Genomic DNA, 14,898 nt, shown 5'->3' with positions numbered 1-14,898 from the left:
TCAGTTATCCAAAATTGAAAATTAGTTCTGTATCTTAAAATAAATAACTTCTCAAATCTTCTCTTCCTGTAAGCAGAACATTATGTTAACCTTCTTGATGTAGACTGCATTGCCTAGCTAGGGGATCAAATGAAATGTAGCCTCCACTGTACAGTAGTATTCTTTGGGACCTTTCTTTGAGTAAACAGTACAGTAGTTTCAAAAGTACAGCCCAAAGGGTCAGAATTAGCTTTAATCAAGCTTTCAAGATCATATTAGCACCTATCACCCCGACCTGACATGCACATCATTCAATTAGCACAGCAAACATTGATTGAAGCTCATCAACAAGGCAAAGAAAACAATGGCTAACATATTGCTAATTTATTTTGTTTTTCTACCAACCCAGCGATCGGATGCTAGAGTTAACAAAATAAGCTGCTAATTTGATGTAACCAAAAGAATGATCTTTAATAATTTGCTACTGTATTCTAATCATGTATGCTGAAGTAAATTTCCATTTATTCTCTTTAACATTGAAAATGGAAATAATAAAAAATTGTGAACAGTTATTTTGGATTACAATATCCCGTGTATCTAATGTATAGATTGGAATTTATGAAAATTTGTGAAAATATTTTAAAATTTATGAAACCACCTACATTTAATGAATAAATGTATTAAGGATGAATGGATGAAATGTTTGTCCATTTTATCAACAGGGCACTTGCACATGTGAAGTTCACAAAGTAAGTAATACATTTTATATGTTTTACCAAGATAAGAGTACAGTTCAATTTAATTTGTAATATTGAATACAGTGAAGTACATGGAAAAAACATACTGAACTGTGAGACATTTCTTTACATTCTGTCTTCCAAGAAAAGACAGCATAAACAGCATTTACTGGATGTTCCCTCAATCCCCAACTCCAGCAAGCAAACCTTCTTCATTAATTAATATAAGAAACAATTGTAAAATATATGGAATACAAATGTACCTCTTAACCAAGAGGTAAGGTGCACAGTTAAATCTGACCCAATTGGCTCTTTCAACTTGTTTATTCCTAAACCATTGACCTGTTTTATTGGAAAATCCTTAATCGTTGATGTTCATTTTACAAAATCTGTTTCTGACAATGGATGTATCTTAGAATACATTAAATTAATCATTTCCCTTAGCTGGACAATATGAAATGATAAACAATGTTATGTGCATATTGTTTAAATATGATTGAATTCTACTGAAATAGAATACTTCAGAAATTTGGTTATTGATCGGTGTAGAAGGTCGAACTCCTAAGCTTTATGTCAGCAGTGTAAATCATACCTTATCTGTTGGCTACTAGTGTGCGGTGGATATACACTTTAGTGTCTATGTATGTAGTCCATGTATATCTACAACTCTGAGGTATTTTTTAAACAATTCAGTTCTTAATGCTTGAGTAACTTCAATGCAATTGTGTGATTGGTTTGTGGGTTAGTACAACATTTTTAAACTGCAGGAATGATTATAGGTCCACATTTCCAAACTGCCTTCTGGGCATTTTCAGTAATATTTTCCTCAGCTATTAATATGAGGTAATGCACTCCAGTAATCATTCCACTCTTAATGACCAGAGGAAAATATATCTAAATGTAAGTGCAATACATTAATCAAATTTGTCAGCTATGATGTAGAATTCTATTCTAAAGTGCACAACTTAACAGATGATAAATCTTGTTTTCAACTAATACAGTGCTTAAAAATGTGTTGAAATACGTCATCTTCTCACTTGGATGTGATGAAAATAACAGAGCTCATGTTGCTTCAGTCACTCCATCACCTTAAAAAGTTTTAATTAAATACAGTCTTCACAAAAGCAGTGCTTTAGTGATGTTAACCTGGCTTTCAGTCAGTATCTGCCGAGAACATAACAGTGAATTGACTGAGTTAAAAGTGCCACTTTATACTAATCAGTCACAAGAACAGCACTTGTAGAATTTCCAACTCAAAAGCAGATAAAGGTTTCAAAACTAGCCTTTTACATCTGTGTACCAAATAAATCTGTTTTGATGAATTTAGCTCTTCAGATATCTTGCGTCTTGCCCTTAGTTTGGCAAGAGAACAGGCAGGTGCAGTTCCAATAACTGGGATCTCTTCAAGCTTTTATCAAGAGGAAAAAATATCTAACCATGGTGTAATGTCTTTTAGTCTGCTGTGATTCCTCATTCCAATTTCACTGACTGCCAGCAGCAAAATGAGCTAGGATAGAAACTATTCCTATTTTTAACCAAACTTCCTAATATACTTTGTAAAGACAGTAGGAGTTGGATGGTTTCGAGTTACCTATTTGTACTTCTTCTCAGGGAACTAAAGTATGTCATACAGAGATTTGCAGAAGATCCAAGGCAAGAAGTGAGTAAAATCCACAAAATACCTTGGTAAAAATCTTGGTATAAACTAGAAGTTACAGGTAATCAAATTAGCAGACAAATATGCATTACATTCTTTGTTATAACACAGGAGTTAATCATTTTCTTGTACTCTGTAAAGATTTATATCTGCCATAGGATATAAAGCAGGAGTGAAACACAAGAATGCATAACGCCTCCTCAGCATAGCAGATAGGCACAAACATATAAAGTATTTGTCTGTGTGAGCCAACAATAATAACATCTAGGCATATCTTTCTAAACTACATTTAAGCACGCTTTGCATTTAGTACATCATAGAATCACAGAATGGTACAACATGAAAGGGGTCCATTCACCCACTTGCCTTTGGAACAGGCCCCTACTGCTCCACAACGTTAAATCATAAGGTCCTTCCTCCTGCACCATATCGCTCTTATAATCTACTTCACATTCTTCTATTTCTACCAACTCTAGAAACAAGCACTGTGAGTTTTCAGTGTGCTCTGAGCAAATTTGGGACTTGTGTGATCAGGAAAAAGTACTGTATCCCTCCTTATCCAACCAGTTTGAAATATTATTCATGAACAGCACAGGCTCAAAACAAAGAACTGACATTTACAACTGAGCTTAACATCAAATCAGGCACAGAAAGATGTGAAGAGAGGAAAATATTAAATGAAGAGTGAGAAGACATAAGCAAAAAAAGGAAAAAAAGTACAAATCATTTCAACAACTGAAATCAGATTCCAATCTTGTAAAAGTTGGTTTTCATTGACAAAGGGGTTATTTTGCTTAGACGGAAATAGTTACTCCCTTATGTATTTGAGTTGAATTTAGTCTGCATATATGACATCAGTTCAGGAATGTCTCGCTGATCATGTACAGCTTACAGGCCAGGATTTAACCTTGCATCGACACTCACCTCCATTTTTTTTCAATTTGCACAGAAATAGCAAAGTGCTGTTCACCTTTATATTATCTTTGTAGTAAATGTTGGCTCAGTATCTTTTGAATGCATTCAAATCCAATTTCAGTCTTTGATTAAGTTAGCTAATTGGCATCAGGTAGGCTGCAATTTATTTTCTTATTGCTGGGATAGGGAGGGGGACAAATTAAGAAGACTATCCATTGCTCACCTATTAAGTGGGGCCAGACTTTGATAATCAACCAACCCCATTATGACATTTACAGAACAACTGAAAATTGTGGCTAGCAGTTGACCTCACACTTTTGTCACACTGACCATAAGGACTAACTTTTATTTTGTTTTGTTTCTGTGTTCATTCACGGGACTTGGACATCACTGGCTGAGCTATCATTTGTTGCCCATCCCTAACTACCCTTGAGAAGGGAATCTTGAACCATTGCAGTCTAATTCATGCAGGTAGACCCACAATGCTATTAGGGAGGGAGTTCCACAATTTTGACCGAGTAGCAATGAAAGCATTATATTTCCAGGTCAGAATTGTGTGTGGCTTTGAGGTGAACTTGCAGGCAGTAATGTTTCCTTCTAGATGGTAGTGGGTTTTGGAGGTGCTGTCTGAGGAGCCTTGGTGAATTATGGAATAGCTATCTTTGATATAGGTGTAGAAAATTAACTTTTGCTTTGAGGGTTGGTTTCAACATAGGGAATCATTGATTATTCAAGAAGTAGACCATAATGAAAACATCAAACAAAAACACAACAACAAATCAAGCTATTAACTCTCAGCATGTGGATTACTGTTGTAGTTTTTGACCTTTTAATGCTCCCATGTTTTTTTGGTTAATTCAGATGGTTAGATTAATACCTGATTTCACAAGTGTCCCTTTGTGCACTGAGTCTAGCAATTTACTCAGAAAACACCTCAGCGAAATGATGTGCCAATAATGTGTGTGTGTGTGTGTGTGTGTATCTATATATCTATACGTGTTTGTTTTTTTTCACGAAGCAATTATTCATTTCATGTCTTTTTTAAAATTAAAATTGCATTCAAGTAAAGTCATTCATTTGTCCACAACTCCTTGCTTTAAATGAGACACAGTACATAGAATGATTGATTCACTGGTTGTGAAAATATTAAAATGACCTGGATTTAAACATAGATCTCTGGGTAAGTCAAAGTCATCCTGTACCGATGTAATATGGGTCACTGAGCATACTTTAAATACAAGGCATGGCACTCAAGCTGATTAATTGTATTCTGGCAGGTCCATTCCTGCTTGTTGAGTGTTCGAGCTGGCAAAGATGGTTGGTTCCAACTTTACAGTCCAGGAGGAGTCGCTTGTGATGATGATGGGGAGCTTTTTGCCAGTATGGTACGTGTTTGCAATAATGTGAGTTAATACCTTCTGTTTATGTTACAAATAAACCTAAGATAACAATTTGTTGCTTAAATTGAGTTAAAATTGCAATATTCTATCTAGTAAATAATCAGAAACTTTGCTCTCTACTGCTGGAGTTCTGTTTCAGCTATTGGAAATAAATGATAGTATGTTTCCTTCTAACAATCCCATTGTGAGCAGATAAATTGTAATCTAACCTGCTTATTGTCAGCACACTGAGTGTCATGCGTCATTTCAGCTGGAGGTGAAGCACTTTTCAAGCTGTACTTGTACATATGGATTGTATAGGATAGCTGCAAACAAACAGGCCAGTGTACCTAACTAATCCATGCCAGTGTGCCAGTGTTTATGTTCAACTTGAATCCCATTGGGGCAGCATGGTGACTTAATGGTTAGCATTGCTGCCTCATAGCACCAAGGACCTAGATTTGATTCCACCCTTGGTCGATGTGGAGTTTGTAGGTTCTCACCATGTCTGCATGGATTTCTTCTGAGCGCTTTTCCTCTTACAGTCCAAAGATGTGCAGGTAAGTGGGATGGACCATGTGACATGCAGGCTTAGAGGGAGAGGGTAAGGAGGTGAGTCTGCATGGGATGCTCTTTTTGGACTTGATGGGCTGAATGGCCTATTTCCACACTGTAAGGATTCTATGATTCTATCTTCTCTCAGCTAAGTTTATAATCTTTTTTTTTGTTCAAAGTTTTATTAGAGCTTGCTTACGTGTAATTGCTGGGGAAGAATAAAGCAACTGAGATTCTGAACCTGTAAATAAAGATTCAAAACTGATGAATGAAGTATTGCTATTTATCATTGTGCAATTGTAAACTAGAGACTCTTTCTGTAAACAGACTGTGATTAAACCTTCTTTAAAGCCATTTACTTTTCTACTCAGCTTACAACACAACTTTATTGAATCTGGTGCTCTTCAATTCAATCAGAAAGGCACTTTAAAGCCAACAATTTTCTTGGTGATTAAAAGGAGGAAGGACATTCTTGTCAAGCAATTTTCTTAATCAGCATCAGCTTCCATGCACATGAAAGAGCATTCTTGGACTGAAGTGTAGGTTCAGTCTTCAATTCTCTGGGTAGTTTCGCTGATTATATCTCCGCCTCTGCTCTCAATTGTTTTGATGACAACATTCTTCCTTGACATTTGAACATCAGTTGGCTGCTGCTCATACATGGCATCAGCAAGACTCAGAGAACCAAATGATTGCAGAGGCATAGAAATCCTGTTTTCCTCACCCTCCAGCAATTTCCTGTAGGTTGCAATCTCAATATCGAGAGCCATCTTTACAGTCAGTAGCTCCTGGTATTCTTGCAAATGACGGGCCATCTCATCCTTCAAGTTACCAATCTCATCTTCAAGGTTGGCAATGGTTTCCTGGGCATTATTTGCCTCCAAAGCATAACGTTCTTCCATTTCCTGCATCTGGCGCTCAAGAGATTCATTCGTTCCCTTAAGTGCATCAATATCGCAGGTCAGTGTCTGGATTTGTCTGCGGTAATCACCATTCTCTTGTTTCATTGTGCGAAGAGCATCATTATTGCGAGCAGCAGAATCATTCACATCCGCCAACTTGGACTTGTACCATGCCTCAGTTTCAGCAATGTTCTTAGCAGCAAGCTTATCAAACTCAGAACGAACTTCATGGAGTGCTGCAGTAAGGTCAGGTCTGACCATATCCATCTCAACCTTGACCTGTGATTCTTGGATTTGAGCTTGTAATTCACTAACTTCCTCTTCGTGTAGTTTCTTTAAGAACATAATTTCTTCCTGCAGTGATTCAACTTTACGTTCCAGATCTAAGCGTGCCAGACAGGCATCATCCACATCCTGTCTGAAAGCTGCCAGATTGTTTTCAGCCTCCTCCCGCTGAAGAATTTCATCTTGCAACTTTTCCCTCAGCTTTTGGAGATCGTCGACCAGGTTGTCTCTTTCCACCTCGATTCTGGACTTCTCGTTGTTGATCTGGTCAATCTGCTGCCGCAGTTGCCTCAGCTCCAGTTCGTACATGTCCCCAATCCTGGACCGGGGTTTCCCTTTCAGCTGTTCGAGCTCGACCAGCAACATCTTGTTCTGGTGTTCGAGCCCTCTCACCTTCTCCAGGAAGCCGGCCAGACGGTCATTCAGCTCAATCATCTCGGCTTTCTCATTGCTGCGATTGGTCTTGAACTCCGAGTTCATGGCTTCCACCAGGGAGAAGTTGAGGCTGTTGCTCATGGCCGCTGAGGGAGCGCTGCTCCTCAAACGCCGTGTGCTCTGTGCCTTGATCGGTACCGTGTAGCTGACCCTGGAGTAAGAAGGAACGATGCTTCGCCCCGGTTTCACAGACGAGTACGAGCGAATCCCCGAAGTGGTCCGGATGGGTTTTTCTACGAACATCTTGCGGTAGACACTTGTTTTGGAGGTCATTTTGTAATCCTTTGTCGGACTCTGTCCTCTTCTCTGATGGATTCTTCACCAAGTAGAACTCCTCGGCTGTAAGAGCAAGTTTATAATCTTAACCTTCTTTTTGCTTCTCTCCCACATCCTTATTGCAGCCATATTTTTGGGATCAGTTTGGCCAGTACCCCAGCAGACCCCTTTAGCAAAGGAGTTTGGCTGTTAGAATAGTCACAGGGTGCCTCTCATCTGATGGTGTCAAGGAGTCTCCAGTCCACTTTAAGGGCCAGACCACATTCATTGGAAAACCATGGAGTGGCTGAGAAACAAATGTTGGGTATTCCAGACCCCGGTAAAAACAATGACTGCAGATGCTGGAAACCAGATTCTGGATCAGTGGTGCTGGAAGAGCACAGCAGTTTAGGCAGCATCCAACGAGCAGCGAAATCGATGTTTCGGGCAAAAGCCCTTGCCGAAACGTCGATTTCGCTGCTTGTTGGATGCTGCCTGAACTGCTGTGCTATTCCAAAGCCCGACCTATCAACAGGTTGGGGGCCTCTGATGAGACAGAAACCCAACTTTATTTGAAACACAAATGCTCATCTTGGCCCCAACCCCAAAGAAATGAATTTTCTAGCACATTGATATCCTAAATTGATAGTACCCACTAGAAGAACCCAGTTTGTGTATTATTGTTATTATATACCTCAATCAATTTGGGCTGTTTAGTAACCCAAACATTGGACGCTTAAAAGGTGGTGCCAACCACATTTGCAACAAATGATAAGCCACTTTTGTGCTGCTAAGTCCCCTTTTAAACCAATTAAAATCTAATTCTGAGTGGAATCTGGCTGAGAACGGAAAGGGTTTGCATTTATTTAGTTATCAAGAGCTCATTGCAAATCCCATTTGGGTATAGGTTACAATTATGTTGAAGTTACCTGGCAGCAGCCTTATGCTCTATCCTCTACTTATACCACGGCTCGCTTGCCTGATCCTCTGTGATGCTTACCATCCCATGCCTCTCACTGAGCTCTCTGCAAAGATTGAGCTATTGTTAGTTCCATTGCAGCAGATTCAATAACACAGGAGCTTCCACTGAGTTTAACTCCAAATGCATAAAATAATTTAATTATTCCCCAGGCTTTACATAGACACTGCTCCAAGTTAGTTTCTGTGCTAGGAGGTATTAAATTTCTTGAATGACTGATGTATTATACCAGCCTGTTACAAATATCTGCCTTTATGGCCATGATTTACGGAAATAGCTAAAAGTGAGAAGTATTACTAGACCGATAATTTGAGTAAGTAACTTTTACATTCTGACTTGCTCTTTGTCCTCTAGTTGAAAATTCACCACAAATTAAAATTTGCAGCTACGATATGAAAAGCTTGAGGGACTGAAACACAGTGGACAAATGGGGCCATTGTGTTTGTTGTCATAGGCAAGTTCCAGGGTTGCTTTCACATAACGTCATTCTGTCTGAACTTTAGTTGAACCATTTGGAGTCCACAGTCAATCTCTAGCAGAGCCAATGAGCCTGCTGAGGCTTTCTTGCTGGAATTCTTGTAATCCTGATTTGACCAGGTGAAGGAGATAGGGGAGGACACTGCCATATGATCCTCTTTCTGTTTTCTCTGGTAGAAAGAGTAAAATAACATTTATTTAAGCCAAGAACAAGTCACATTGACCTGTTTCATCCTCACATTTTTTTTGTTTACTCGCAAATATGGCACAGGATGCAAATGCTTCGAATTAACGAAATAGTAAAGGCTTTATTTAGCAAGAAAATTACCATTGAAATGCACTTTCACAGTGAGGCATTTTCCTGCCTATTTAGGTTTATGAAATCTCGCAGCATTCGATACGTGGGTTGCTGCCAGTATTAAAGTAAATGCGGCCAGTGATGGATTCCAGGTTGCTGCTCCTTACAGTTTCCTTTTCTCTGTCACTCAGGTGACAAGGCTGGGGGGATGGAGGTTGGGTCCAGAGGACGGGAGGCTTGGGGGAGTAGCAGAGATCTTTGTGTGCTTTTGCTTTCCCTCTTTGGGGGCCCTTTTGAGATTTAAAACATACCATGCGGGGGCAAGGAATGCAAATATGTAGCTATTGGTGCATGGCACATGTGCAACTTAATTATCTCTGAATTATATGGTCAGAATTGAATGTCCCCAGCCCACCCACTGAAGTGGTGGCATTGGAAGAATGTGCTGGGTGAGAGGGTCACGAGTGGGGACCGTGCTGTCTTTCTACGTTTGCAGTGCCCTGTAGTGACCAGCCTTCCCAACCCCTACTACCACTGAGGCCTTTTCATTGGGTAATTAATGTTGGGTGGGGGAGTAACCTGGAGGGAAATCTGAGAAGCAAATTCTGTTGGGTTTATGTGAGGGCTTCCTTCACTGCCAGGCTCTCAGAGCCTAACCGAAGGATTAGGAAGTGGGAGCTGCTGAGAGCATGGCCTTTAGCCTTGTGGCTGATTCCCTTTCTTGCCTTCCTCTGCAACCCGTCCTTCTGTCATCACCTACATGCAGCCTGACTCACTTTGTATTCTGGGCTTAGGTGGGTGCAATACTGACAGCTGCCAGGCCTTGCCTAGTGGCAGTACTGAGCAGTAATGCGCTGAAGTTGACTGATTGGCTAGCCGCTCTTGGGAGTAGAAAAACAACTATTTGGCACTTAGTTCATGTCCTTCTGAAAAGTGGGCAGTGCTGGTTCTCCTAGCAATAGATGAGATGGACATCACCAATATCGCATTGCACAAATGGTGTCCTGATAAAAATGCGAAAATTGTAAATGTCTGTGTATGCATCATGATACCTTGCTTGTCACGCAAGTACAGTCATTTTTTTATTTCTCCTCAGGTGCACATTTTAATGGGTTCCTGCTATAAGACAAAGAAGTTCCTGCTGTCACTGGCTGAAAACAAACTGGGACCTTGTATGCTGCTGGCTTTGAGAGGAAATCAAACAATGGTAGAGGTAAGACTCCCACATTGCAATGGATTATATAACCTCATGAATAGCATACCCTGCATGTATCCTAACTGCATATTGCTTCAATATATTTTGTTTCAGTTGTCAAGAGCAACATTGCATTTTATATGCAAGTCTTTGTTTCATAACATGGTTAGAAAGGAAGATAAACTTGTACATTTCCAGTAAATAAAATCTCTGCTTTCAAGCCAGTATAGATTATTTTGATCAGGCAATGCAATAACCCTATAATAAACAGTCACATGCAAACTGGATTTGTGTTAAAGACTGATACTTCACTTTACTTTTCCTCCCCAACATGGTCTTTATTGTCTTTTGTTATTTGAGAGAGCCAGAGATTCAGTTTTTAAGATTTCATCATGGATCCAGCTCCAGCCTAGTGGGAATAGCTTTGAACTTTCAGAAAGAGATAGTTCATGCCATCTGCTTCCAGACCAGTTGGTGGAAGGGGAAACCCACTCCCAGATGTTGACATCCAAATCTGAATCTTGAGTTTAGGAGTTGAGTTCTCTGGAATAGACACAAGGCCCATGTTTTCCCTCAAAGCAGAGGTGGGACATTTCTCAATTTCACAAGCCAGATGTCAGCCAAGTGCCGTGGAAGGTTTTATATTTCAGGGCTGCAGGGCTGCTTGGGTGTGAGGCTTGGTGACCTCCAAACTAAAGAAGAAACTGTTGGCTGCATACTTGGGTTGGGTGCAACAGTTGCCTCAATACACTGGCGCTATACTACAGTTTGATTTTAAAAATAGAATAAAACCAAAAACCTTTTTCTTGCTAATGTCCTCCCTCTCTCATCTCCCCATCCTCCCTCTCTCTCACCTCTCCATCCTCTCTCTCTCTCTCTCTCTCTCTCTCTCTCTCTTGTCCTCCATCCCAGGCCAACCTGATGCTATCTCATACCTCCATTCTCCCTATGCCCCCCTCACTCTTCAATCTCTCTATTCCCACCAAATGACTGTCTTCGCAGGCACTTGGCCCCTCTCACCTCCGGTACCTCATCGCCAAGCCTTTGTTAACAGTACCAAAGCATGTCACCATCTAACCCCATGCCAACTCACCTGATATCCACAATAATCAACCCCAGAAACTCTTTTGACATGAAATAAATAGATATATCAATTGATTATATAATTTTAAAAAATACTCCAGTTGTTAAAAAAGATCAAATTTCTGCAACTAATCTCTTATGAAAACATAATTGGTATTCAAATTCTTTGACAACTACTTGATAATTTTGACAGTCCGTGTATGGTTTCATTCCTGTGTAGGTTTCATAACCTCATTTTTTTCCCCTCGATCCCACCCTGCAACCTACACCACTGTCCCAATCCCACACCTCTTGCCCCAACCTCTCGGAGACATCTATCCCTCCCACTGAGGGGTCATCCGCACACTTCACCAAAGGTCTCCCCGGCTATCCAAAGGAACTTCATTAAATCGGACTTCCTTGACTTAGAGTCCTTCTGTTTCTTCAGGATGTTCACTAGAACAGAGAGACTCTCTGCTGAGTTGTAAATCTGTGCAATTGTGAAGTTATATTGACGAGTGACTTGAAAAGCATCAGTTTTTAAATAGGGCCAAAACATTCAGACAACATACGTCTGTCATGACTAGCACAAACATTCTTTTACTTTCTAATTTAGTTTTATAGGAGTGGGAAAGGGATTCAATGACTGTTTACAATGTGAAACTTTCTAGACTTGAGAGCTGTACTCTAGTGAAATATCACCCCTAACAACAGTGTTGTTTGCACGGATCTGAGTGTCAGTTAAATCTTACATTTACTTTGTATGCTATTTAGACAGTTTGACAATGAACAGATTACTGGATCCAAACATGGAAGCAACATATAATTAGAGGAAAATAATAAAAAATATTTGCAGATTGCATCGAGTGTTATTGTCAAGACTCGAGGGATAAAAGAGTACTAACAACAGAAAAGTCACTCTGTTGAAATCCGAGCTGCTACAGTCTTGTACCCCAATGACTGTCATTAAATATATTGTAATCGGTAGCTGGCAGTGAATCAAAATGCTGTAATTCAGTTGAGGATTTCTGATGACATTCATGAACCGTACAAGTGAAGCAGAGTTTGCCCCAGAGACTGAATCACAGCAATGAGTTCACTGCCAAGAGTTTGTTTTTTGTGAGTAATATGTATCTTTCAAAATACTGCAGAAGCCTCTTTGAAAATATTATTTGCCTACTGGTCATGCAAAGGTAATGATACAATGTACCATGAACATTGGTCTCTTCATGAGCTGGTATTTCAAGAGTGTGTCATTGAAAAATTTCAATTTGAAGGGAAAGTTGATCATACAACAGACATTAGCAGTTGCTCTCATTGTAATTACTTGCTGTCAAATCCTATTTTAAAAAGTCTCTGCGGACACCCATTAATAAACTTGAATGAAGAATTGGCTGCATCTGATTGGAGTAAATGGAAGGATAATAAAAGTTACAATGGCAGTTGTACCAAAGTTATATTAAGTAGTTCTTTTTTATTAACACTATATTTAAAATCTAGGCTGTGGCGCACCAATATGTCTCTACCTGTCGGTCTGTTCATCAATCTTACTATTAAAATGATACATGAACATGCATTTCTAATGTTTTGTGACATTTTCATTTTATTTAATTGTGGACAAGTTTATTCTAGGCTAATATTTTGCAAGTTATTGGCTCATGTGAAATGTACTTCATAACCTTGACATTTTCTTTTGAAAAGAGAAAAGAAGCAATATTTGTAGATTAAGAGGAACAAGTCCAGAGATTAACACAGCAGTCAGAATGTCTGCTTTAAAAAGTAATCCTGGGCTACTATACTTTAAAGACAACAAGTGAGAGAGAATTCCAACAGTTTCATTCTGAGTTTTGATTTTCTGCCAGAAATGTCCTCCAGCTAAATTTTGGGAAGACTGAAACCATTGTCTTCAGGCCCCCGTGCAAAGTTCATTCCTTAGCTATTGACTTCATCCCCCTCCCTAGCAACATTTTGAAACTCAACAAGGCAATTTGCAATCTTGCTGTTATGTTTGACCCCACAAAGAGGTTGTCACCACATTTTTCTTCTGTGGTCAAAACAGCGTGATTCTGAACCCATTGAAATGTTACCTAACTTCACCCCTGCCTCCGCTCATCCGATGCTGAAACCCTCACCCATACCTTTGTAACCCCTTGATTTCATATTCCATTCTTGGACTGGGCAGCCTAATGCCTCTCTTCCATGACCTCAACTTCAGTTCCCAACAGTGGCTCCGTGGTTAGCATTTCTGAATGACTATCAGTCTGGAGTTTGCACATTCTCCTGTGTCTGTGTGGGTTTCCTCCCACAATGCAAAGGTGTGCTGGTCAGGTGAACTAAATTGCCCATAGTGTTAGTGCATTAGCCAGGAGTATTTTTGGGTCAGGGAATAGGTCTGGGCGGGTTCTCTTTGGAGTGTCAGTGTGGACTTGTTGGACAGAAGGGCCTGTTTCCACACTGTAGGGATTCTTCTAATCTAATTCTTCTTCATCTTCTTCTATCCAAAATTCTGCTCTGTATTATCCTACCTGTTACTAATTTCCTTAACCCATCATCCCGCGTTCAATAGTTTTCACTGGGTTCCACTCGAGGTTAATTTTAATATTTTCCTCATTATTTTCAAACCCCTTCATGCTGTTACCCCTGTAGGACTATAATCCAATAACATCTCTATGCTCCTCCAATTCTGATCTTTTCTGATCAGAATTTAATGGCTTTTTAAAATTTATTTGTGGGATGTGTGTGTCGCTGGCTGGCCAGCATTTATTGCCCATCCCTAGTTGCCCTTGAGAAGGTGTTGGTGAACTGCCTGCTTGAACTGCCACACTCCACCTGCTGCGGGAGAGGTGCCATTAAGGAGGGGATTCCAGGAAATTCCAGGCTTCTCCACAGATGACTGTGTGCTTTCAGTTGTCTAGGACGTAAGCTATGGAATCCACTCCCTAAACCTATTATCTTCTCGACCTCATCCATCTCTTTTAAGATCTTCCTTAAATATTCTTGGATTGACCATGCTTATAATATATCATGTTTCTTCATGTGGCAGCATTGAAGTTTGTTTGATAGCACTCCTCTGAAGGAACTTGGGAAGTCTTGCTATATAAATGCAACTTGTTGGTGTAAAGTGAATATTTCAATGACTGTACACTGCACTCTGACCTCTGAACCACTTCACATCAACTAATCTTTGTGGATGTAGGACACAGCTGTACCTTCAAACAATACATTCTCTGTCACATTCCATAACTCCTGTCATGTGACATTCCCTGAACGGCAGCAAGAATCAATTACTATTTTAGCAGAAAAGTATGCTACTGATGACCTAATGGGATGAAGTATTTATATTCCCCTGCGTTTAATGGTGTGAATATGGGTGAGCGAGTAAATTACTGGCATAATATGAAGAAACAAATTGTTCCAATTGGGTGACGACTTCCCCGTGTCATTCATCAGCCACCATATTAAATCAGGCAACTTTTAGTCACCAATGGCACCCATCTGAACCAACTGTTGAGCTGATTGTTTAACCAGAGAGGTACCACACCAGATTTGTAGTGCTGGAAAAGCACAACAGGTCGGCAGCACCCGAAGTCGACATTCTGGGCATAAACCCTTCATATGCCCTCAACGTCGATTCTCATGCTCCTCGGATACTGCTTGACCTGCTGTGCTTTACCAACATCACATTTCCGACTCAGATCTCCAGCGTCTGCAGTCCTCACTCTCACTACTGCAGATTTGTCAGTTTGTGCTGGATTTTAAGCAGCCTTGGCAGGGAACCTTGGCAAGGT

General features: G+C 40.0%; 2 protein-coding genes across 3 annotated transcripts in view; one reads left to right on the top strand and one right to left on the bottom strand.

The window, feature by feature from the left end:
• Positions 1-14,898, top strand: part of cmip (c-Maf inducing protein) — a 220,290-nt gene that overhangs the window by 185,813 nt on the left and 19,579 nt on the right. The window contains exons 12-15 of one of the 2 annotated variants that reach the window (XM_060838000.1): positions 702-728; positions 2,328-2,376; positions 4,566-4,673; positions 9,950-10,066. In XM_060838000.1, the coding sequence (XP_060693983.1) occupies positions 702-728; positions 2,328-2,376; positions 4,566-4,673; positions 9,950-10,066 (301 nt within the window). Of the gene's footprint in view, positions 1-701; positions 729-2,327; positions 2,377-4,565; positions 4,692-9,949; positions 10,067-14,898 lie in introns of both variants that reach the window. The other variant, XM_060837999.1, reaches the window with a different exon arrangement.
• On the bottom strand, positions 5,385-7,132 carry LOC132823896 (type III intermediate filament-like). The gene has a single exon (XM_060838001.1). The coding sequence runs from the start codon at positions 7,115-7,117 to the stop codon at positions 5,768-5,770; it is 1,350 nt and encodes a 449-aa protein (XP_060693984.1). The 5' UTR covers positions 7,118-7,132; the 3' UTR covers positions 5,385-5,767.

Source organism: Hemiscyllium ocellatum, chromosome 17, assembly GCF_020745735.1.
Source record: "Hemiscyllium ocellatum isolate sHemOce1 chromosome 17, sHemOce1.pat.X.cur, whole genome shotgun sequence".
Taxonomy (NCBI): Eukaryota; Metazoa; Chordata; class Chondrichthyes; order Orectolobiformes; family Hemiscylliidae; genus Hemiscyllium; species Hemiscyllium ocellatum.
This window is presented reverse-complemented; position numbering and strand designations above follow the sequence as displayed.

Coding starts and splice junctions, on each gene's coding strand:
- LOC132823896 (XM_060838001.1), bottom strand. CDS start 7,117: ATGACCTCCAAAACAAGTGTCTACCGCAAGATGTTCGTAGAAAAACCC.